The 23453-nt window shown below is 39.9% G+C and overlaps 1 protein-coding gene across 5 annotated transcripts in view; it reads left to right on the top strand.

Moving 5' to 3' along the window:
* MME (membrane metalloendopeptidase) overlaps positions 1-23453 on the top strand; it is a 142662-nt gene that overhangs the window by 58771 nt on the left and 60438 nt on the right. For all 5 annotated transcript variants that reach the window (XM_056807695.1, XM_056807694.1, XM_007502344.2 and 2 more), the window contains 5 exons: positions 961-1026; positions 15527-15661; positions 18448-18549; positions 21572-21708; positions 21818-21911. In XM_056807695.1, coding sequence (XP_056663673.1) covers positions 961-1026; positions 15527-15661; positions 18448-18549; positions 21572-21708; positions 21818-21911 — 534 coding nt within the window. The remainder of the gene's footprint in view (positions 1-960; positions 1027-15526; positions 15662-18447; positions 18550-21571; positions 21709-21817; positions 21912-23453) is intronic.

The raw sequence follows: 23453 nt of genomic DNA on the forward strand, positions 1-23453 counted from the left end.
CGTCCCAAAGATACCTGTAGTATTGTTTATAAATGTGGCGTGTGTGATGGTGGTTTCAAGTATTTAAATGGCTGTCAAGAGGATGAGCAATTAGACTTGTTCTGCTTAGCCCCCAAGGGTTTTCTGTCATTAGAGGATGTTAGACAAAACCAGGGTGGTGATAACTGGGTTTGTTGCAGCAAGGATCCTTTTTCAGGTAGAGGTTGTACTAGTGGTCCCTGTGGCAGCTTCCAATATGGAGCTTCTGTGATTCTGTAACTCACAACCTTGGATGAATCCAGTGCCATATTGATGGAGAATCACTGAATTCTAAAGTAGCAAAGAACATCAGAGGTCATCTGGCTCAGCCTCGAAGTGAAAAATAAATGCCCTGAGAAGCATGCTGGGGATGTGTACAAAATTGAACAGAAATTCATTATCTCCTGAGGGTGTCCATCATGCCTTGGGGCAGCTTTAGAGTCAGAGGATTTGTGCAAGCCCTGGGTGACCAATCTCTCTGTACCTCAGTTTATCCATCTGAAAAGTGGAGGAGTTAGACAAAATGATCTCTAAAAATCCCTTCTGGTTTTAACCCTATAAACCTATGACGTCAAGCCAAAATTCACCTCTCTCAGTTCTCCCCATTTCTCTGAGTAGAAAATGTCTTTTAAAGACAAAATGAAAGAAGGATGCTCAGAGACAGGCAAGGATGCTTTTATCAAAATGGGAATTCTGGAGGACAGCTGGATGGCTCAGTGGATTGAGAACCAGGTCTGGAGAAAGGAGGTTCTGAGTTCAAATCTGGTCTTAGGCATGTCCCAGTGATGTGACATAGGCAAGTCACTTAACCCCCATTACCTAGCCTCCTTTTTCTTGGAGCCAATATATAGTATTGAGCCTATGATAGAAAGTAAGGGTTTTAAAAAAATGTAGTGTCCAATGGTATTTGAATGGTTTTATTTTTATGTACTTTTTTAACAGATTGATCAGCCTCGACTTGGCCTGCCATCACGTGACTACTATGAATGCACCGGCATATATAAGGAGGTAAATATATGTATTCTTATATTGGTAAAATAAATAAATAAATCTTACATGAATGTGGCAGTGAGGGTGACACAATGAATGGAATGCTGCACTTAGAATTAGGCCAACCTGAAAAACACTTCTGAGCTGTGCCATCCTGGGCAAGCCACTCAACTGCCATCTGCCTCAGTTTCCTCATCTGTAAAATGGGGGTGATAATAATAGCACCCATTTCCCAGATTCATACGGATCATCTGAAAAAAGATACATGAAGCACTTTGCAAACCTTAAAGTGCCTATATAAATGCATCTGAAAAAAGATACATGAAGCACTTTGCAAACCTTAAAGTGCCTATATAAATGCTCTGAATTTAAATCTATATTGGAAAAATTGGGGCTCAGAATAGTTTCTTCTTGTGTGCTGATTCTCCAGTGGATTCTGTAGAATAGACAACAGAAAGGCTTTAACAGCCAGTACATTCAGAAGGTAACCTCCATAACAAAACTCAAAGAAATCAGGCTTTGTGAATTTGGTTATGGTAATTGGCATTTCAATTAAAAGCACAGTTCTTCTTCTTGTTTTTAAAATCATTTCCCAGTGGGTAACTTCAAATAGAAACTGGCATGATTGAAAAACAAACAGATTAGCTATAAAATAAAGTCAAAGGCAAAGAATGGGACTAAATGATACCAGATAATAAGCAATTGAGGCAATTCCACTTCTTCTATTTCTCTACTGGTATGATGTGCTTTTAGAAGGACATTGGTAGGAAACTTGGAGGCATTTCTTACATGGATGATGGCAGAGGTGTTCCTCGATTGTCTGATTAATCAGATTCTCCATTCATGTGACCAGGTCTCATGTACACAAATGAAAAATGGAGGAAGGCTCCTTCTGCCTCATGTGCAAAGCAGCCCACTAGGATGGAGGTCTTTGGGGGAAGATGCTTTAGGTCTCCTCTCATGATGATGGGAGGGATCACGTTACCTCAATTAAGTGTTTACTCTGTACTAGACTTTGAGAAATGGGAAGAGATTTGTGGATCACATGAGGAACTTTCCATTCCAGTTGGACTTGCTCTTGAACAAATATTTGTCATTTTTTCCCACCATTATTTAAGGCTGAAAGAGGTTTGATTGAAATGAGTAAAATTTGTCATATGGCTGCTTTGTCCAAGGTCTATGGCAGGTGCTGGGGATATGAATATGTGGGGCTAGACTGGACTAAAGGGGGAGAGGAATTGTAAAACACCCTATTCACAGAGAAGTAAATTCAGGAAGCTATAAAATAATGTCAGCAGTGAGAGCAGTAAACCAATCAGTAAAGATATAATGTAGGAGGTGGCGCCTGCTTTAGGTGGACGAGAGAAAGGAGGAAGCTTCGATTATAGGAATGGAATGTTTGTTTAGAGAACAGATAGCAGGCCCATTTGGCTGGAGTGCAGAGTTAGAGCAACATTATAGGCTATAAGAAGCATCAAAAGCTATGTGGGAGCTGAATACCAGGCTGAGGGTTGTGAGTTTAACCCAGGAGGCTACAGCCAGTACCTGTTGTCTAGTAGAATATTGTCATAGAGGACTGGCTGGCTTGGATGAGTGTTTTAGGACCATCCATTTGAAAGCTCCATGGAAGACAGACTGGAAAGGGAAGAGATGAACATCAAGGAGATCAGTTAGGAGTTTATTGCACTCGTTCAAGTGGAGGTCACATGAATTAAGAGGAAGAAATCGATGTCAGAACTCTTGGCAGTTCTTTGGATATGGAATAGGAGAAGAAGGGAAGAGTAAAGAATAACTCCAAGCTGGGTGAATGGAAGGGACGGTGGTACCCTCAACAGCAACTGAGAAGTGGCTAAAGGGTTTAGGTATTATCATCACTGGCCCCATTTTACAGATGAGGACAGTGAGGCTTAGGGGAATTAAGCGACTTGCTCATGGTCACACATTTAGTGAGTTATAAAGACAGGATATGAGCCCAGGTCTTCTTGATGCCAAGGATAATACTCTCTCCACTTTAATAAAGTTGAATTATGGTGCTAGTTTCAGAAATGTAGGTTGAAGGTACTTAAGATGCCATTTTGTACAGATAAAGAAGCTGCTGCAAAGAACCAGCAATAGGATGTGCATCTTCATATGTTTCTCCAGGGATGGGGATGGTTTTGGACAGAGTCTATGACATTTTCTCACATAGTAGCCCCTGATGCCAACATTAAAAGCCTAGTGGATAGCCCTCCAACATGGTCAGATGGCCTTGCCGGGTTTCACTTGTTGACTCTCCTGTCATCATGGTCCCTGAGGACCCACAAAACAACTTGGACATTGTAGGATGTAGGCTCTGGGCACAGCTTGGTCATTGTTCAGTGGACTGCCAGGGGAGTTAATAAACCAACCCATCTGAACTCTGCTCTTCCTTGCAGGGGTTCCTCTAATATTGAATACCTTCTCTAGGCACATGAAGTTGTTCCCCACCACCCCCACATTCTTTCCTCAGACCATGATCTAATCATGACCAAAGTCTCCTGGATTTAAGATCAAATCCCTTCCCAAAGATCCAGTTAGCCTTAAGACAGCCACAGTAAACAAAGAGCGAAGGCAGTTCTAATGTATTGCTTAACTACTGCCTTATTGGATGTATTTCAATATGGTGCTTGGCCTTTCAGTTGTCACTACATCTTTGTGACCTCATGGATGCTACCCGCCAATGCTGCCCATGCGGTCTTTTATGTATTTTTAATTTAATTTTATTTTTTGATAGTTGTTTTCTGACATTTTATTTTATTTATTTATTTAGATTTTATTTAATTGATTAATTTAAAGCACAAAAATCATGTTCCTTCCCTCCCCTCCTCTTAACCCCCTCCAATATCCAACACACAATTCCAATGGGTTTTACATGTGTCTTTGGTCAAGACCTATTTCCAAAGGTACTGGAGTGGTTTGCTATTTCCTTCTCCAGTGGATCAAAGCAAACAGAGGTTATGTGACTTGTCCAGAAATATACAATCTCTAAGTGTCTGAGACTGAATTTAAACTCAGATCCTCCAGACTCCAGGCCCAGTGCTCTATCCACTGGGCCACCTAGCTGCCTCTCTTTCAACATACTGTTTATCTATTGCCTTACTTAATTAATTTCCAATTGAGAACCTTATGTACCCAACTAGAAGATGAGAGAGGTCACCCTAATCCTAATCCAATCCTGAGACTGTTGACCATTCTGTCCCCTTAGGGGATGTGATCTTTGCCCTACTTCATGAATAAATTCATTGCTAGTAGAAATGACCCGTAGGGTGGTCAAACCTATGATTATTAATAGTAATGTTTTGCTTGGAGTTTTATTCTTCAGGTCGTATATTTTGTAGATAGCATGGGTTTTCACTCCAATATTATAAATGTTTTCTATTTACATATGGATATTTAGCCCTTGAAACACTCTTGCCTGCATTATCTCATTAAAGCCTTATGACAAGCCTGTGAAGCAAGTAAAGACAAGTATTCTTATCCCTTAAAGCCCAGAAGAGTTAAGCAATTTATCCAAAGTTACTCAAACAAGACATTCCCAGAGTCAAGACTAACCCCAGGTCACCTGGATCCTAAATACAACATATCTTGGCTTTCTACTACTACTTTCACTGTTCCAAGATAATGAAGTAACCTTTAGAAATGTTGCTAATTTACTTAATTGAAGAACCAGCAATTTTTTAATGAATTGGATAGATTTAGTTGCCAGTTCATTTCAATGTCACCCCCAGAGACTTCCTCTTCGAACTCTAAATCAATTCGACATTTATTAAGCATCAGCTGTATACCTAGAACTATTATTCTAAATCCTGGGGGCATGAGGACAAAACGTGAAACCATTCCTGCCCCCAAAGAGCTGACATCCTACTGTGTTTGCCAAAGTGCTGGTGTCCAAAATGCTCTCACCAAAATGGAAACCCTCCACTTGCCACAGAGGTCCCAATCAGGTAATCTCTGGCTTCACTGTCTTGAGGCCCTTCTTCTACCTCAACCCTCCCTCCCAGGGAAAGTACCAAAATGAAAGTAATTAAACTGTGTCTTGTAATCAACCTGAGGAATAAGGCATAGAGTCCATCAAATACGAGCTGATCCTTTCAGGATAGGAACAGATAGCAATTCTGAATAATAGCAACGGATTTTAAAGGAGAAAAATTAAATTAAATTGCATGTTTCAGTGAGGAAGGAGGAAGAGAGCTCCTGCAAATGAAATGAGTCCTTATGTTTCTATTATCTAGCTATGTGGATCCATGAAGTACTTTATGCTAGCTTGCATGCTACAGAAAGGTCAGGACCAAAAGATCTCACTGTGAAAAGGGTTGATGCCAAAAGCAAAGAAGAGGCTCATAAAACGATTGGAACAGAAACACCCATGTCCTTGGGAGCACCTGCCCCGAGGAGAGAGGAGAGCATCCTGCTCAGCCAGTACAGATGTTACTGGAGGCTCTCTCAGTTGAACTGACTGATCACAATCTGAAAGGTTGGGCCAGTTCTCTTTTGAGTCAACTCAAGGCATTTTGTATGTAGTCTTGCCTCATCCTCATGATATCTTGGAGAGGAAGTGAGGAAGAGTAAGCCCTACTGTCCTCCTTGAATAGACACGAGGGAGGATCAAAGAATTTAGAACTTGAAAAGGACCTTAGAGATTATTTAGTCCAGGCTCCTCATGTTACAGATGAAGAAACTGGAGAAGCTCAGTGACTTTTATAAGGTCACTCAGATAATATATCCTCAATTGCAATCATGGTTTGTTTGTTTTTTACTCATCATCATTGTTATTATTGTCTTTTTAACATTTTAGTCATTTCTAAATATATTCCTCCCACCCCGCTATCCAGAAATCCATAGCTTACAACACATGTTAAAAGAACTAGGGGGGAAAGCAATTCAACCCAGCAAAGGGCTGTTTTTTTTTTCTTAAGGGAGACTGTGGAGTCATTTCAAGCACTAGATGATTTCCTAAAGGCTTTACTGTCTCTTCTTAGTCCATCTGGAAGCACATAAATTATTCCACATCCATAGTACCCCACTTTTGCAAGGAAGGAAAGAATTTGCATTTTCTTGAGTCTTCTGGACCAAGTTTAATCATTTAAATTGTCCTTGATCTTTCCAGTGATACTAGAAATTCTTGATGATTTTTTGTCTTGTGGACCTTTTCGGCCTTCTGTATTCTTTTACTCCTTATTAAGAACTCTTAGTTTATATTGTTATTGTCATGGGATATATTATTTCCTTAGCTCTTATTTACTTCACCCTGCATCAGTTCATTCAAGGCTTCCTACTTGTTTCTAATACTGAAATGCATTCATGTAGCAAAATTTGTTTAGCTATTGTCTATTCAGTAGGTGTCTACTTTGTTTCCACTTATTGACTATCACAAAAAAAATGCTGCAATTTATATTTTTGTCTCTAGGGGATCTTTGAGGTGGTATATGCCTAGCAATGGAATCTTTGGGTCAAGGTATAGGGTCATTTTGCTTAATATAATAAAGATAGAATTAAAAAAAAAATTTTTTTAAACCCTTACCTTCCGTTTTGGAGTCAATACTGTGTATTGGCTCCAAGGCAGAAGAGTGGTAAGGGCTAGGCAATGGGGGTCAAGTGACTTGCCCAGGGTCACACAGCTGGGAAGTGTCTGAGGTCATATTTGAACCTGGGACCTTCCATCTCTAGGCCTGACTCTCAATCCACTGAGCTACCCAGCTGCCCCCAAAGATAGAATTTTTGAGGGACACCTTAGAGTCATGCCGAACACTGGACAATTTCCTAAAGGCCTTACTGTCTATTCTCAGTCCAAATTATTGCAAATTTTGCATGTCTCTCCAAGATATGCATACCGTAATGCTATGGATTGACCATTGGGCATATATCATAGTCTGTAAAATAGGCATCCTTCATCCACTTAGAGAGTAACTGTCTTCTGTAAGTGATGTTCTATGGCAGAATACTACAGTGTTCAAGGAATTAAATTTAAGGTCACTCGAAAGGCAAAGTAAAGACACAAGGTAGGTGTGAATAGGCTGTGATCAATCAATATATATTTAATAAGCACCTACTATGTGCCAGGCACAATGCTAAGCACTGGAACATTTTATAGGGAAATACTGTCCAGATAAATGTCTATAAAGGATGTCCTCTGAGATATGTCCTCTTTCTGATATGTCCCCGAAAGAAATGAAGGCCAGGTGACATAGCAAGACTGAAGAATAATGGATGGCCAGCCACTGGTATCCACCCAATGGCAAGAACTCTAGAGGAAAGCACCCCAGGAAGCTTTTGAGGATTTGTTTTGTGCCATGGATAAGCATTGTACAAGTTGTGTTGCTATTGGAGAGAATTCCCCCTCCCCCATTGTCTGATCCTAGAGTCACGGAAGTACATTGACTATAAAAAAGGAGATTCCAGCAGTTAAGTTTCTGAAAGTCAAATGGGTTGCCCTTGTGATTTCTCTACTGCAGAAAGTATTCAGAGATTGCTTGAACCCCCCTGAGTGCTTAGTACAATGCCTACCCTAGGATTATTTTTTTAAACCCTCATCTTCTGTCTTAGAATCAATACTGTGTATTGGTTCCAAGGCAGAAGAGTGGTAATAGGGGTTAAGTGACTTATCCAAAGTCACACAGCTAGGAAGCATCTGAGGCCATATTTGATACCAGAATCTCTAAGTCTAACTCTCAATCCACTAAGCCACCTAGTTTCCCCCACATAGTAGATTCTTAGTAAATTCTTATATTCTGACTTGTTAGAAATGTTGTAGAAAGGATACCATCATCATTAGCATTTATAGAACACTTTAAGATTCACAAAGTGGCTTTACAAATATTATCTCTTTGGATCCTCACAACAGCCTTGGGGGAGGTGATATTTTTATCCCACTTTATAGACGAGGAAATTGAGACAAGGAAGGAGAAGTTGTACTATTTGCCCAGGGTTCACAGCTAGTAAGTATATCAGGCCAGATTTGAACCTGGGTCCTCCTGACTCCAGATCTGGCATGCCACCCCAAATGCAAGAAAGGCTCCTTGAATTTAGGTCCATCACTTTATCCACTTTGCTACTGCATTCTAGGTAATTCAGGGTTGGGAGAAGGATGGAGAAGAAGGTGAAAATGGTGGACTAGAATGATACATTTAGAGCTGGAAGGGACCTCCAATGGTCACTAGTTCAATCGCTTTATTGGGTCTGAGGACAACAGCTTGCCCATGATTATGCATGTAAGGAAGCCGAGCTGGGATTCCAATCCAGGCTCAAGCCCTCTCTTTGTGCTGCCTAGTAGATAACCTCTAAGGTCCTTTATGACCTGGAGATTCTCTGCATCCATGATTTCTGGTTCTTTGGGCACCGCCTCAGCTCATCACACTACAAGCATCGTCCCAAGCCCTGGTGACTCTTGTATGACAAGAACTGTACCTATCCATGTCTATGACTAAGAAAGATTCTCTGGCAAATGACATTGTCAGGAAAGGGCCGCAAAAGACTCTCATCCTCCCTCTCTCCCCCTAATATATGTATAGAACAGGAACGTCTCAGTGAATTGAAACTGGTTAATGCCAGTGACCGTCTCTTCAAAGATCTTTGTATCTTCAGCAGAGGAGATCCGGGATGATATACTTTGGGATATGGGTGTTCAAAGGACTGAGAGCTTATCATCTGGAACATATGGCCCATGAAACTCAGAGATAGTGATGTGCTTGAAAGTGAGGCAGTTGCTCTAATTACCTGTCACTAAGGGGGGAAAGGAGGCAGTAAGAATACATCTGAAGTCGCCCTTTCCTTCCCGTTGCCTTCCTCAGGAGGTGTTTGCCACTGGATCTCTTAGATGAAACACACACACAAAGTGCCAGGGGGGGGGGGTGGCATTCTGCCTGGCAACAGTTAAGATGACAAAAGGCAATTTTGACATGCTGGCTTAGATGCCACTAGGTCTCCCCATCTCTCTCATGAGAGGTGGAGGGCCATGAAAGAGGAGGACCTCCTGCTCCAAAGGACTGTTGATTTATCACTTGCCAAAGAGCAGCAGACCTGCTAAAGCTAGTTTCCTGGGCTCTTCTTAACTTTCAAAGCTCAACCTTTTCTGCAAAGGGTATTTGGTTTTTTCTCTATCCTTCAGTTCATTCCACAGAAAACTTAAATGTTCAAAAGAGTATAGACTTAGAGGTAGAAGGGGCATTAAAGTAATCTAGTCTAATTCTCCCTACATTTTATGGATGGGGAAACTGAGGCTGGAGAGACTAAGTTGAAAACCAGGCTTAGAGTTGGAAATTCCTGGGTACAACTCTGGCCTCAGATACTTCCTAGTTGTGTGACCCTGGGCAAGTCACTTAACCCCATTGCCCAGCGCTTACTGCTTTTCTGCCTTAGAACCAATACATGACTGGAACTCAAGAATAAAAACAATAACTGTCATGCAGAGGGCACTTAAGGGTTTGAAGTGTATTGCCATGCTTTGTCATGTTTGGATAACATGAGAGATTAATGTTTAAGAAAGTTAGATTTGACAAGGATATGAAAGTTGGACCTGGAGAGGGAAGCTAGGCTTTCTTATTTGGAGGCTTATAAAGTCATCCAGTCATAGGGTAAAAAGTCTCAACCTTGGTGGCCATCAAGGGAAAAAAGGCAGGAGCAGATGATAGAGATATTGCCAAGGGGCACTTTATGGGGCTTGGTACCTTCCTGGGCAGAAGAGATGAGGGCAAGGGAGAAGAAGAGAAAAGCTCAAGAATAACTCTAAGGGTTTTCGAACAGAAGAGCCTGAACTGGTGGAGCTGGTGACTCCTGACTACTGGTGACAGAAACAGTAGTCAGAAGTAAGGGAAGATGGTATAGCCTGAGGAGGGCTGGTGCATTAGTTTTCTGAGTAATGAGTTTGATGTGACAGTGTCATTGCTCACCCCAGTACCATGACTTCTACTTTACAAGTGACTCTGGCAAGGCATCTCAGCTCAGTTTTCTCATTTGTAAAGTTGGATTCCATCACGTCCAGATGTTCCTTTCTCTTCTAAATCTATGCTTCTATGCCCCCTTCCTCCCTCATAGGGATTATCCTTTCCTCCAAATTTTAGTTTCAAATCCTTCCCTTCCCCTATTCTCTGGGGGCAACTAGACTATTAGATACAACTCAGATCCAACTTGAAGTCTTCCCAGTGGCCCGGGCTTCCAGGTTAAACCTCTTTCATTGGATTCACTTGTTGGTGAATTTGCCATAGGTTAAGTGCCCCTCTCAGGCAGCTCAGTGGTTCAGTGGGTAGAGTACCAGACCTGGAGTCAGGAAGATTTGAGTTCAAATCCAACTTCAGATATTTATGACCCTGAGCATGTCACATAACCCTATTTGCCTTGGTTTCCACATCTGTAAAATGAGCTAGAGAAGGCAATAGCAAACCATATAGACTCATGAAGATTTAGACAGAACTCAGCAACAAGTCCCCATCCCAAGCTGTGTCTTTCAGTTTTTACAGTACCACAGATGAGTTTCAAACATAATATCCTACTATTTCTATCTCTCCAACAGGAGGAGAAGCTTTTTATTTTATGCCCTTTCTGAAATTTTTCCTTGAGTGCCTAGAATTTTATATCTGCAACACTATTAAACACCATTAACTTTAAACCCAAACCCTTAAATCCTAAATTAACAAGGTATTCTGTACTTTGCTTATGTAATTGGTAGAGAAATATTTCTTTCATCTCTCCTCAGTGGCTTTTAGTGTTAATCTAATTAAACAATTCAATTAAAAAACATGCCACATTTATAATGAGCAAACTCTCACTCATTTCACTTAAGAAGAATAAACAGATAAATATATTTTTCTTAAGTCTTGCTAATAGTGAAAAATGAACAGTGATGAGTGTTCAAAGTAAACACCCACATTCTTTTCTTTTCCAGAGGTGGCTTCCTAAATCCAGCTAAATGTGGCACACATTAATTTTTTATTGAATTATTTAAATGAAAACTAAAAGCCAGTGGGTAGGGCATAGGCAGCGATCCATCAGTGAAGTCATAAAAGGATCAGTTGGATAGATAGGAGGAAAAGGAAGTGAAAATAAGATAACCAGGTAGAGAAAGTCATCCACAAGACAACATATCAAGCAGGAGAAAGCCTGAGAAAAGGCTATTGGATTGAGAGTTAAAGATAGGGTAGAAGCTTTACACTAAAAGGAACTATTTTTAGTTAAGTGACAGACTTAGAAACTAGAATACAAGATTTTAAGAAATTAGTTGGAGAAGGATAAATGAAGACAATGAAGATAGATTTTTTTTTTTTTAACAGACTGCCAGTGAAAGAGAGGAGAGATAGAACCGGTATTGAAGGCTTTCTAACTCTAGAATCAAGATTTCATAAAGAGGAAAGAAAGTAAAGCTATGGCAGGTGTGATAGATTGGGAAAGGATGTGGGGATAAAGGAACCAAAGGTCATGGCAAGGATGAAGAATAAGCTTAAGAGGAATGAGGTAAAGGGAAAGATGGAAAGCTTTAAGGATGAAATTAGAGAAAGGAATTTCAGACTTCTCAGATTTTGCCATTTGGAGACTTATGAATAAGATAAAAACTCTGAGGGGCGGCTGGGTATCTCAGTGGATTGAGAAGCCAGGCCAGAGATGGGAGGTCCTAGGTTCAAATCTGACTTCAGACACTTCCCAGTTGTATGACCCTGGGCAAGTCATTTAACCCCCATTGCCTAGCCCTTACCACTTTTCTGCCTTGGAACCAATATACAGTATTGATTCTAAGACAGAAGGTAAGGGTTTTATAAAAAATAATAAGAAGAAGAAGACAAAAGCTGACCATCTCTTTTTTGTGGTCAACATACAGCAGAAAAGGACAAGGAAAAAACCATTGGATTTACCAGTAAAGATGATTGAGGACTTTGAAGTGCATTGTTTCAGCAAAATGGTGGTTGATTACAGACTCAGAAGCCAGATTAGGTTTATGACTAAGGTTAGCTCTGAAGGGATTCAGTTAGAGGTGAGACAACAGTGGAGATTCCATTGTGCTACAAGTCTGGCTGTGAAAGGGAGGAGAGCTCTGAGATGAGATCTTGAATGATGATAGGATAAAATTGAAGGCTTTGGGGAAGTCTCCCTTTTGAAAAGGTTGGGCTTGGGTTGGACAGGGAGACAAAGCTATGTCCAAAGGAAGGCACCAGAATTAAAAGAGATGAAGAAAAGCTTCTGATAGGAGCTTTTTAAATTGGGACTTAAAGGAAGCCAGGGGAAGGCCAGGAGGCAGGGTTGAAGAGAGTTTTCCTCACATAGGCACAGAGCTTATGAAATTCTTTTGGCAGATTGGAAGACTCCTTCAGGGTCTCTTTATAGAGGAAATAAGTCCTGAAACAAACCAGTTATACTAACTATGGGAATTAAGGACCAGTCACTCCTCCTAACTTATACTAAGACTGGTTTGGGAATGGGAAATTTGGGGGTGGAAAAAAAGATCATTTGACTATCATCATTTTGGAAATGTAACAATTAAAGTAGTGTGGGTTATAAACTGTTACAGATAAAGGAGTGGTTGCCTTAACTGTAACTGCAGAAATATGGTTTCAAGATGTTGTCTTGAGTTAAATCAAATATAAAGTGGTCGCCAGGGAAAAATTCCCAAATATGTAATATACCCAAGTCAGCTGGGTTTTTATGGAGATTTTAATTAATACAAATTAAAGAATTAATGAAAGAAAGAGAGAGTAAGAGGAAATAATGAGAAAGGGGTAGGCCAGCCTAGGCCAGCCTAGGCTTTAAGCCTTAAGAGAGAGATCAGTCAGTCTTTAATCCACTCACCACAAGATTTGTCCCAAGCAAGATTCTAGTGTTCAGAGAGACCCACCAGTTCAGCTCCTGAGCTCCATTTCAGCTTCCAAGGCTGAATTCCACTTTGGCAAGCTGCCCTCCTCAAAGAGAGGTCTCAGAGAAAGAGGTTTTTTTTTTTTCCTCTCAGCTTCTGACCTCCTTTTAAAGAGAATTTTCTCCTATGTCACCTCCCCTAAGTTCTCACATCTACCAATCACAGTAGACATTTTCCAAAGGACAGACTATTCTTAATTCACACCTGAGTAGACTAAACTTTTGAGTAATTCACACCTGATTAGACTAAAACCTCACACCTCTTTTGTTAAGCCTTGTCCCTTACAAGTTTGCAAGTTGCCTGACCTTCATAGATACTTAGCACCTTCCTAAAAATAGATTTAGCTTAAGGCTTTTGCTTCACTATAAGTATGAGTTAAGTACTTTTTCATTGTTCAGTAAAGAGTTTACAAATTTATCTTCCCCTAAAGTATGCTTAAGTATGGGTAGAGTAGAGTTCTCACATTCCTGATTAAGTCCCTTCATTGTTTAAAATGGGGAATGGTCTTAACCAAATCTTCTGAAGGTAGAGTCTGAGAATTTTTAACATTCACAAGTCTGAGAAATTTTAAGATTCACAGAAACCAGAGATTTAAGAGGCATCAGAGTCCAGTTGAAAGAGCATTCCTGAGACTTCCAACAATGTCTTTTGATGTCACCTTAAGTTTTAAACCATTCAATGCATCAGTTTCTCTGATCATTTGAGATGAAATGTCTTGGTCCCTGTGTCCCTCATAGACAAGAGACAAAAATAAAATAAACTAACAATGTGCATAGATGAGATGGCTTGAGTTTTTAGAAAGAAAGAAGTGTTATAGAAAATGCCCAATATTGGGGATCAGAAAAACAATGAGAAGGCAATGAGAAGGCCTGTTTAACATTTGGGGGCTCAATTTTTATCACCTAAAAAACAGAAGTTGGGATGTTTCAAGGAGAGGGAAGAGGCTTACACTTAAGACTGGTGTGAATAAGAGATATTGATCTTAGTGATGAAAAGATTTAGCTGGGGTATACAGATTTATACAGAGTAGATGGAAGATAATCAGAATTTGAATTCAGATCCTCTGACTCCAGTAAAGTACAGTATTGCCTCCATTAGAGCTGTCTTAAAGTATTTAAAGGACACTCAAATGAAAAATGACTTAGGCTCATTGTGGCAACCCAAGAATAAAGAACCAGGAGAAATGCTGGATAGGAAAAAACAAACTTCTAAAATTAGAACCTACCAGAAGTAGGACAGGGGCTACCTGAAAAGGTAGTTCATTTCAGCCCCCTAGAGATCTTCAACTGGCTGGCCATTGACCAGACACATCATAGAGACAATCCTTGTTGAATGAGGGGTTGAAGTAGGGAGTGTATGAGCTAAAGACTCTATGTCCTAGGAGCCTGTGGTACAAAAACAAGGTATAATGGCATTTTTTTCCGATGTGGACCTATTCCAATGGAAACCTGTCTCTAAAAGGGTTTAGATTAGTTATCTGAAAGAATTCACATTAATACAATCCCACCTTATGGGGAGAGGGAAAGATACTTGAATATTATTGCAGTTGACATGAGATATCAAGACCATATGGGACTTATTCTTCTGGCCTATGCGTTCATTTTAATAATTCCACTCATGCCTGAGCATAGGATAATCCCCGAAAGTGGACAGACTTGGCAAGTTAAAGAAACCCATATTGCTTGGTTGAAAATATCCAGGTAGGAATTTTCTACAATGAAACAATTATGTAAGAGAGTATTGGAATTGGGTCTCACTGCATACCAGTGAGGACCCTGATTCATCAAGCATGTATTGTGGTGGTTGTTGTCCAGTCATTCAGTCATGTTCAATTCTTAATGACCCCATCTGGAATTTTCTTGGAAAAGATACTGGAGTGGTTTGTCATTTCCTTATCCAGCCCATTTTACTGATGAAGAAACTGAGGAAAACAAGTTTAAGTGACTTACCCAGGGTCATATAGCTAATGAGTATCTGGGGCTAGATTTGATCTCAAGTCTTCCTGACTCTGGGTCTAGCACTCTATTCATTGAGCCACCTAGCTGTCTCAAGCACATATCAGTCACCTACTATATGTAAAGCATAGGGATAAAAGGAAAAGCTGTCCCTGCCTCAAAAATATCTATTTCTTTCAAAGAAAACAATATTTAGACATGTAAATATGATAGGATTTGAAAAGGGGAGTCAGAACTATGACTAGTAACTCTAGGAACCAGGAAATACTTTTGGGAGGAGGTGACATCAAACACTGAAGGATGCTAAAGACCACAGAGGACCTTGTTAGTGGAAAGAATCCAGGAAACTGGCAGAAGTTGATTTGAATCCCATTTAAATGTCAGTAGGTCACTTGGGATATATAAAAACTTTTTGTAAATCTTAAAATGCTAAAGAAGTTACGTGTTATCCCTTTTTTCTGGATGGAGAAACAAACAGAAGATTCTATTTTACTTCTCCGCTAGAGTTCTCCAATCATATGATTTGACTGATTCATGACTTTGGGAGATTTCTTTCTTTAAAAGGGTTCTTCTCCATGAAGAGATTTTCTGATCTACCATACTTTTTTTTTTCTTCAGTTACCAAAAAGTAACAATTAAAAGGAAAATTTGAAAAGTCTTAAGTATTTTATGACCAACATGTAGGAAATCTTCAATTGTTTTTCCCCCACAGGCCTGCACAGCATATGTGGATTTCATGATCGCTGTGGCTAAACTGATCCGGCAGGATAAAGGACTGACAATTAACGACACCCATATTACCCAGGAAATGAATCGAGTCATGGAGTTGGAAAAAGAGATTGCCAACGTAAAGTATCGTCTCCAATCCACTGAGTACCCTTCGGCTCCTTTTCTCTGCCCTCCTCCTTCCCAAATTGGTTTTGGTGGCGAAAAGGCCAATTTTGCGCTAAGTAGTAGAAGGTCAGAGCTGTGTAATGGAGTACACTCAGCTCTGAAGAGCCCAGCCTTTGAAATGAAAGAATCTCCTCTGCCTTTCAAAATCTCATTGGGCTGTTTTAGTCACGCCTGGTCATTGCTTCAGCTGCAATAGCACAGAAGCTTAAAAAGGAGCTGAATATTGGTCATGTTAAACATTAAAGGGCTGCCCTTCACTCCTTAATGATTACAGACTATTAGTGGAAAGAGAGATGCTCTTGGAAATTAGGGCATCTGCTAGGGGAGTCCGCAGTGAGTACAGTTAGATGGTTTTCTTTTCTCTGAAGGGTTATGTATTTAGTACAAGGTCACTATTGGACTAACCTTTGCCCTGATAATTAAATTAAACACTTAGGAAGTAGCTATTATATGTAAAATTCTGTAGTAGGATGCACAGGGAAATACAAAGGTGGAAATGATATGGTCCCTTCTCTCCGGAAGCTTGTTAACCAATGGTGGGGTAGAGGATGGGTAGATATAGATCTAAAGTAGAATGGTCCTTATCATTATGAGCTATAAGAAAATCTGGAGAGGGAGAATTCCTTTTCAGCCAGAGGAAATCAAGGAAGGCTTTCTATTGGAGATGGGAAAAAAGACTATGGAATAGACTAGAATCCCTTCCACTTATCAGAGACTATGATTCTGTGATACCAGGTAGAAGGTGGGAGTGAATGTGTCCTGTGGATGGGAAATGGCTTGCATGAATACATGAAGACCCTAAATGGTTTCAGGGATAGTACAAGGTCCAATTTGGCCAGAAAATAAAGTGTGTGACATAAAACAGAAGAGTCAAATTGGAGCCAGAGTGTAGACTTCCTTGAGTGGCCTTTAAGGAATTTCTCCTTTCTGAATAACTTCTAAAACATTTTTTTCAGTTTCCTAAAGAATTCCTAGTTAACTCTAAAAGCTTCTTAGACATATGTTACACCTGAGTTCAGGTATCACCATTCTTTTTTTTTTTAAACCCTTACCTTCTGTCTTGGAGTCAATACTGTGTATTGGCTCCAAGGCAGAAGAGTGGTAAGGGCTAGGCAATGGGGGTCAAGTGACTTGCCCAGGGTCACACAGCTGGGAAGTGTCTGAGGTCATATTTGAACCTGGGACCTCCCATCTCTAGGCCTGGCTCTCAATCCACTGAGCTACCCAGCTGCCCCCTTGGTATCGCCATTCTTTAAGAAGCCTGATGTAGATGGACTTGACATCAGGAAATACTGAGTTTGGATCTTGACTCAATTCCAAATGATTTTGAACTCATTCAAGACTGAAAGAGGCAAGTCAGCATTTATTATGCTTCTACTGTGTACCAGCACTGGGCACACAAAGACAAAAGCCAAATAGGCTCCATCTTCAAGGACCTTAGAGTCTAATGGGGACAATATCAGCGTATGTATATTTAAAACATAAAGAAAGTCCATGGCAACTTGGAAGTGGATCTAGTAGTTGGGGAGAGTAGGCAAGACTTCAGAAGAAGCAGGTCCTTAGGTGGAGGCCTGACAAAACCAGAGATCCTAAGAGATGGACACCAAGAGAGAACATTCTAGCCATGGAAGAAAGTTCAAAGAAAGGCAAAGTGGGAAACTGAGTCTTCCAAAAACAACAACAAATAAATGTAAATGGGGGTATGGCTGGAACACAGAATGAGTGAAGGGAAGTAATAGGGGAAGACTGGAAAGGTCAATAAATCCAGGGAAATACAAATAAGTGCCTAATAAGTGTAGAGCACTGAATGAGGTTTAGCAAAGGGATTACCAAAGAAGGATGAAAAGCGATCATTGCCCTCAGGGGTCTTCCATTTTAACTGAGCTGCTGGTGCATCCCACTTCCTTTTCCGCTTGGAGCAAATATACATGTAATTTTATTGACAGTTAATGACTTTTATTATTGTGTGTTAAGTGGGACATGGTGCCCCAGAGAAAGAAAACACAAGTATTTGAGACATTAGTGAATTTATAAAGCTTTGACAGTGTCTAAGAAGACTGTTATGATATGAAACTCACCATCTAGGGAGAGAAAGCTGGGAATATTTCCTCAAGGTTTGGCAGACAAGGCCAGATAGCAAAGAATCTGCTAAGAAATAGACACCAGAGCCAAATCTTGAGCATTCTTATTCAACAGACCAATTAATCACTTCAGTTTCCTTGTGCCAAAAATAAATTACAAAATTGCTATTGATGGTTTGCTTAGCCAAAAGCTCATCTATCCCTACATTTCACCTTTCCCTCTTTACTATTGTCCCAAACAATTCTGCTAAAGCAGGGGGCTCTTCACCTGGGGGTTGTGAATGCTTCGGTTGGTGATCAGATTTCAGATGGTTCATGGACTTGACTGGGAAAAAGATGACACTTTTATTTCCATAAATTAAGTGAAGAGATTCTAGCATTTTCGTCAATTATTTAAAAATATGATTCCACGATTGCACACAGAAAATCTGTATCAGATTGATCTGACGGTCTCGGGGGAGGGAGAGAATCTGAAACTCAAAATTTAAATACAAGGATGTTAAAAATTGTAATTGGTGAATTAAAAAATATTTTTAAAAGTAAGGGAGTGGATAGGCTTGATCATACTGATAGGGCTCAAAAAAGGTTGGGTTAGGGGCCCCTGTGCTAAAGAATCTCCTTGTTCAATTAACAGATAACTCTGCAATTAATTCTGTAGGCCACAGCTAAACCTGAAGACCGGAATGACCCAATGCTCCTCTATAATAAAATGACCCTAGCCCACATCCAAAACACCTATACATTAGAGATCAATGGACAGGTGAGTATTGCTTCCTATAACATTTCTTTTATTAAACCATTGACTGAAAACAATAACTTTAAGATGAGCTATTTTCTTTAAGAAAAAAGCATGTTCCTCCCTTAGTAAATGAAATCTGTTGAGCTTTAGAAATGTATTTAAATGACACTAAAGTGCTTTGCGACATTATCATGTTTAAAACCTCATTTGAAATCATAATGTTAGTAGTAACTTGGTTGAAATTGTTAGTCAGAAAAAAAGTTAACAAGTCAGCTATGGTTTGATATGAGAGACCAGCCTGAGAGAATCATAGAACTCAAAATTTGCAGAGCCTTTCATCCATGCACCTAACTCAATAGAATGGGCTGTTGGTCACAGAACTCAGTCTGAAATGTCCAGTGGGATCTGAGCCACTTAACAAGAGTGAACCTCACCCTCAAACTGTTGCCTCGTTCTTACGGGGACTCTAGCTCTGAAACATTTGCAAGCTTCTTGCTGTCTCCCTTGACTGACTCTGCCACCTTTCACTGATAAATAAGGAACCAGTCTCCTTTATCAAGACCCATAAAAAAATATTCACAATCACAACAATGAATCTAGATTCTTAGAATAGAAATGGGCATGAAGAATAACAGTAGGCATAGCATTGGTGGTTAAATCCATGTGTATGCATGTGTGTGCTGAGTCTGTATTTTTTTATAGTCTGTTTCTTTAAACTTCTGTTGCCTGTGATTATATTTCTGACATTTGTTGTTGTTGTAAAGATTTTTGTTTCTTCTTGTTGTTGAAACAAGGTCTCCTAAAATGTGGTGATGACTTTGAGTTAGGCATGCTTGGTCATCAATATCTGCTTTTTACATATAATTGTTTTTATAGAATATCATCCCATTTCACTAAACCATGGTAGGATCCATAGCTTGGTTTGTTTGTTTGTTTTATTTGGTTTTGATTGAAAATAGCTACCAAGAGTAGAATTTGTGGCTTCTCTAACCTTTGAAATCACCAAGTGATCTTTTAATTTGTTATTCTGTCAAACTAAGTGCCCACAAACCTCATTTTCATTCTGAGAAGATGTGATTTTAAAATACCCTCCAGATGTGGTCAGGACACATCTGGAGTATTATGTTCAATTCTGGGAACTAAATTTTAGAAGGATGTTTGGATAATTTGGAGGGAATCCAGGGGAATAGTATCCAAGTGGTGGAGGGTCTCAAGTCCATGTCATATGAGAATGGACTATTAGAACTGGGAATGTTTAGGAGGGGGGAAAATCCTTCCTGTTGGAGAGGAGCTTGATAACTCTCACAGAATTTGAAGAACTGGACCTGAAAGAACCATTATATTTATTCTAATTGGCTCCAGAGAGAAGACTTAGGAAAACTGCCTAAAAGTTACAAAAAGGTGAATTTAGTCATGATGTAAGGAGAAAGGTTCAATGATTATAAGCATTCTAATGTGGAATGGGCCTCCTTGGGAAGTCATGGGCTCCTCTTCACTGGAGAAGTTAAGGATGTAGAACATCTGATAATTTTTCATTTGTGGATAGGAGTTGATGGCCACTGCATTCCTATCCAATCATACAAACTCTCATTAAATCAACTCATTCATTTATTTTTATATTATTATTATTATTAATTTATTTTAAAGTATTTTTCCATGGTTACATGATTCATGTTCTCTCTCTCCTCTCTTCCTCCCCCCTCCTGGAGCTGACAAACAATTACACTGGGTTAAACGTGTATTATCACTCAATTCAACAAGGCATTTATTAAGTGCCTACTGTGTGCTTAGTGTTGCCTGAGCCTTTGGAAAGACAAATGTTTAGGTCCTTGCCCTGATAGTATGTATATAAGTATTTACAAAATATACTGAGAATATTTGAATACAATGTAATCTGAGAATAATTTCAAGACCTAAAATTCTGTGTTTCTGTGATTATATATCCAGCTTCAGCCCCTCTCTTGATTTCCTCTTCACCAATTATCAGACTCTATGTCCCATAGATATGTTATATGCAATATGGTCAAAATAAAGCTCATCATCTTTTGTTTGAAAACCTTCCCTTCCTTGGAACTTCATTATTTCTATAAAAGGCATCATTCCCTTCCAGTCATCTGGCTTTGTATTCTCATTATCGGCTTTTACTCCTTACTCTTTCCTAATGAATCAAATCCATTGCTAATTTTTTGCTCTCCACAATATCTCTGCCATTTTCCCCCTCCCTTCCCCCTTCATACTCACAGACTCACATTGTCTCCCACTTAGAGCCTTGCAGTAGCCTCCTAACTGATCTGGCTGCCTTAAATCTCTTTGTCACTAATCTATTCTCCAGATTTCCTTCAGCCGTCATCATGTGGCTTCCCAACTCATTAAACCCCAGTGGTTTCCCATGACCTCTGGTGTCAAGTAGAAGCTCTTCTGTTTGGATTTGATGTCTTTCCGACCTGGTCCCTACCCACCTTTCCAGCCTTATTACACATGATTCCCCTTCATACGCTATGATAATCCATCCACCCTATCTTTCTTATTGCCCCTCCTGCATGATATTCCCTCTCCTATCTGTGTGCCTTTGCATTGGCAAAGGTGGGGACAGTCCCATGCCCAAAATAGCCTACTTCCTTGCCACTGCCTCCCAGAATCCCTAGGCTCCTTCAAGACACAGGTCCTGCCCCTCCTCTCCCACCTTCGACATATAGAATTCCATGATGCCTCCAGCCCATAGTGCCTGATTCCTGAATTATCTACATAGAAACAACCTGTCCCTTGTATACATTATATACTACTTGAAGGCAGGATCTATTTAGGCTTTTTTTAAATTTAGTGTCTAACACAGTGCTTGGCACCTAGTGGATACCTAATAAATGCTAATTGAGTGAATAAGGGAAAAAAGCTCCCAGATAAACATCATCATCACGATGGGTTCAGTTCACTAGTGATAAAACTAGTCTCCTGTATATTTTACCCTAGTGTTTCAAACTAGAATCTTGGGACCATGTAGTGAAATCGCCAGCCTACTAAACGCATGACGCCTGTTTTTTTCTAGCCGTTCAACTGGGCAAATTACACAAATGCAATCATGTCAACTGTGAAAATTAGTGTTGCAAATGAGGAAGATGTGATTGTGTATGCTCCCGAATATTTAACCAAACTTAAGTTCATTCTTACCAAATATTCTGCCAGGTAGGTGCCTGTCTGTCTTTCATGAATCACACTTTAATGTCAGTATGCTCTCGAGAAGCCTTGCAGCCTCATCTTTCTTGTTGCCGGGTGGTGGTGTTTTTTTATACAGAGATCTTCAAAATTTTATGTCCTGGCGGCTCATTATGGATCTCGTAAGCAGCCTCAGCCGAAACTACAAGGAGTCGAGAAATGCTTTCCGGAAGGTGAAGAAAAATCTCTCTCTTCTTAAGACTTAAAGCTTAAAGAGATCCAAAGTTGGGGAGCCTTGCTGTGTCCACCACATGAATGTGGTGAACTTGGCAAGGGGGAAAAGTGCCAAGTTCTAGCTGTCTAGCCCATGCTTAAATTTGTTGCCTAGAAAAGGCAGTCTTGCTGCTCTAAGGAGAATCATCCTACACCCTCCTGAAGTGTGGGATGGCACTGAAAGCAAAGCAGTTCATTTTTTAAGTGCCTGGTCTGTGCCAGGCGCTGTCCGAGGTGCTAGTCGAGCTAAAAGACTTCAATCTCAGTATACAATCATCTGTAGAAAGTCCCTTTTATGAGAAAGATGGCAACTTCATTGGTGTCACTGCTAAAAGTATAATCAACAAGGTAATTGACTTGAATGTCAAGAGTATATAATGTAAAAAAAAAATTGCAGAGCCATTTTATCATCTCATAAACTCATCAAATGCAGAGATAGAAGCAGCCTCAGTCATCTTTGAGATCAGGGGTTCTTAACATTAATGGGGGAAAATGAAAGGAGCTTCCTTTGTAAGCCTACATATTTTACTTTATACATGTAAATCCATTATTCTAAAAAGGGATCCGCAGGGATTTCTAGAGAGCCAGAAGGATCTATGACCCAAAAAAGGGTTCAGAACTCCTGATCTAGAGCACCCCTCTCATTTTATAGATGGGGCAAATAAAACCCCTGGAAATTCATAGAATCACAGGTCTAGAGTTGAAACCAGCATCTTTGGTTCCTAGATGAAGAAAGGGAGAGCCAGAGACTTTAAGAAATTCATTGAAGATCCTACAGTCAACCCAGGTTCTCTTTCCTTCAAAGCAGATACTCTATTGCACCACACTGCCTCTCTGAAATGACTTGCCTTAAGTTATAGAAGTATTACGTGATAGAACTGGGATTCAAACCCAGATCCTCTAAGTCTACAGTCAGAATTCATACCATAGAGTACTAGAATGTCTGGACTGGAATGAGCCTTTTGAGATTACAGTGAATATGCTCTGCATTCTTTCCAAAAGCAAGTACTCTCCAGATACCTATGCAAATGCCAATAATAGCATCTATATAATGCTTTAAGGTTGCAGAGTCCTTTACAGGCATCCTCTTATCTGATCATCAGTACAACCCTTGTGAACAGATGTCATTATTACCTCCATATTACTAATGAGTTACAGAACTTTATAGCTAGTAAGGGTCTGAGGCAAGATTTGAACCCAATCCTTCCTGGATCCTAGTCCATATTAAACCATCTCTGGAAAATCCATCAACCTTAAAGGCATATCTTGAACCATACTTAAAACATCAGTCATTCAGAGAGTGCCAGTGGGGAAATGATGTCCTTGGGAGTGTAACCATTTCATTCACTGGATTTTTTAGCTTCCAGCTATTTGTTAAGTGCCATGGTGATACCTTAAAATCAGGAAATTCTCAAACAGGACAATCTCAGTGCCATAATTTCTTCTATTTAATGTAATCCCTTTGTTGGTATTCAAATATACACCTAGACAATACTTCTAGC

Source organism: Monodelphis domestica, chromosome 8 (genome assembly GCF_027887165.1).
Source record: "Monodelphis domestica isolate mMonDom1 chromosome 8, mMonDom1.pri, whole genome shotgun sequence".
NCBI lineage: Eukaryota > Metazoa > Chordata > Mammalia > Didelphimorphia > Didelphidae > Monodelphis > Monodelphis domestica.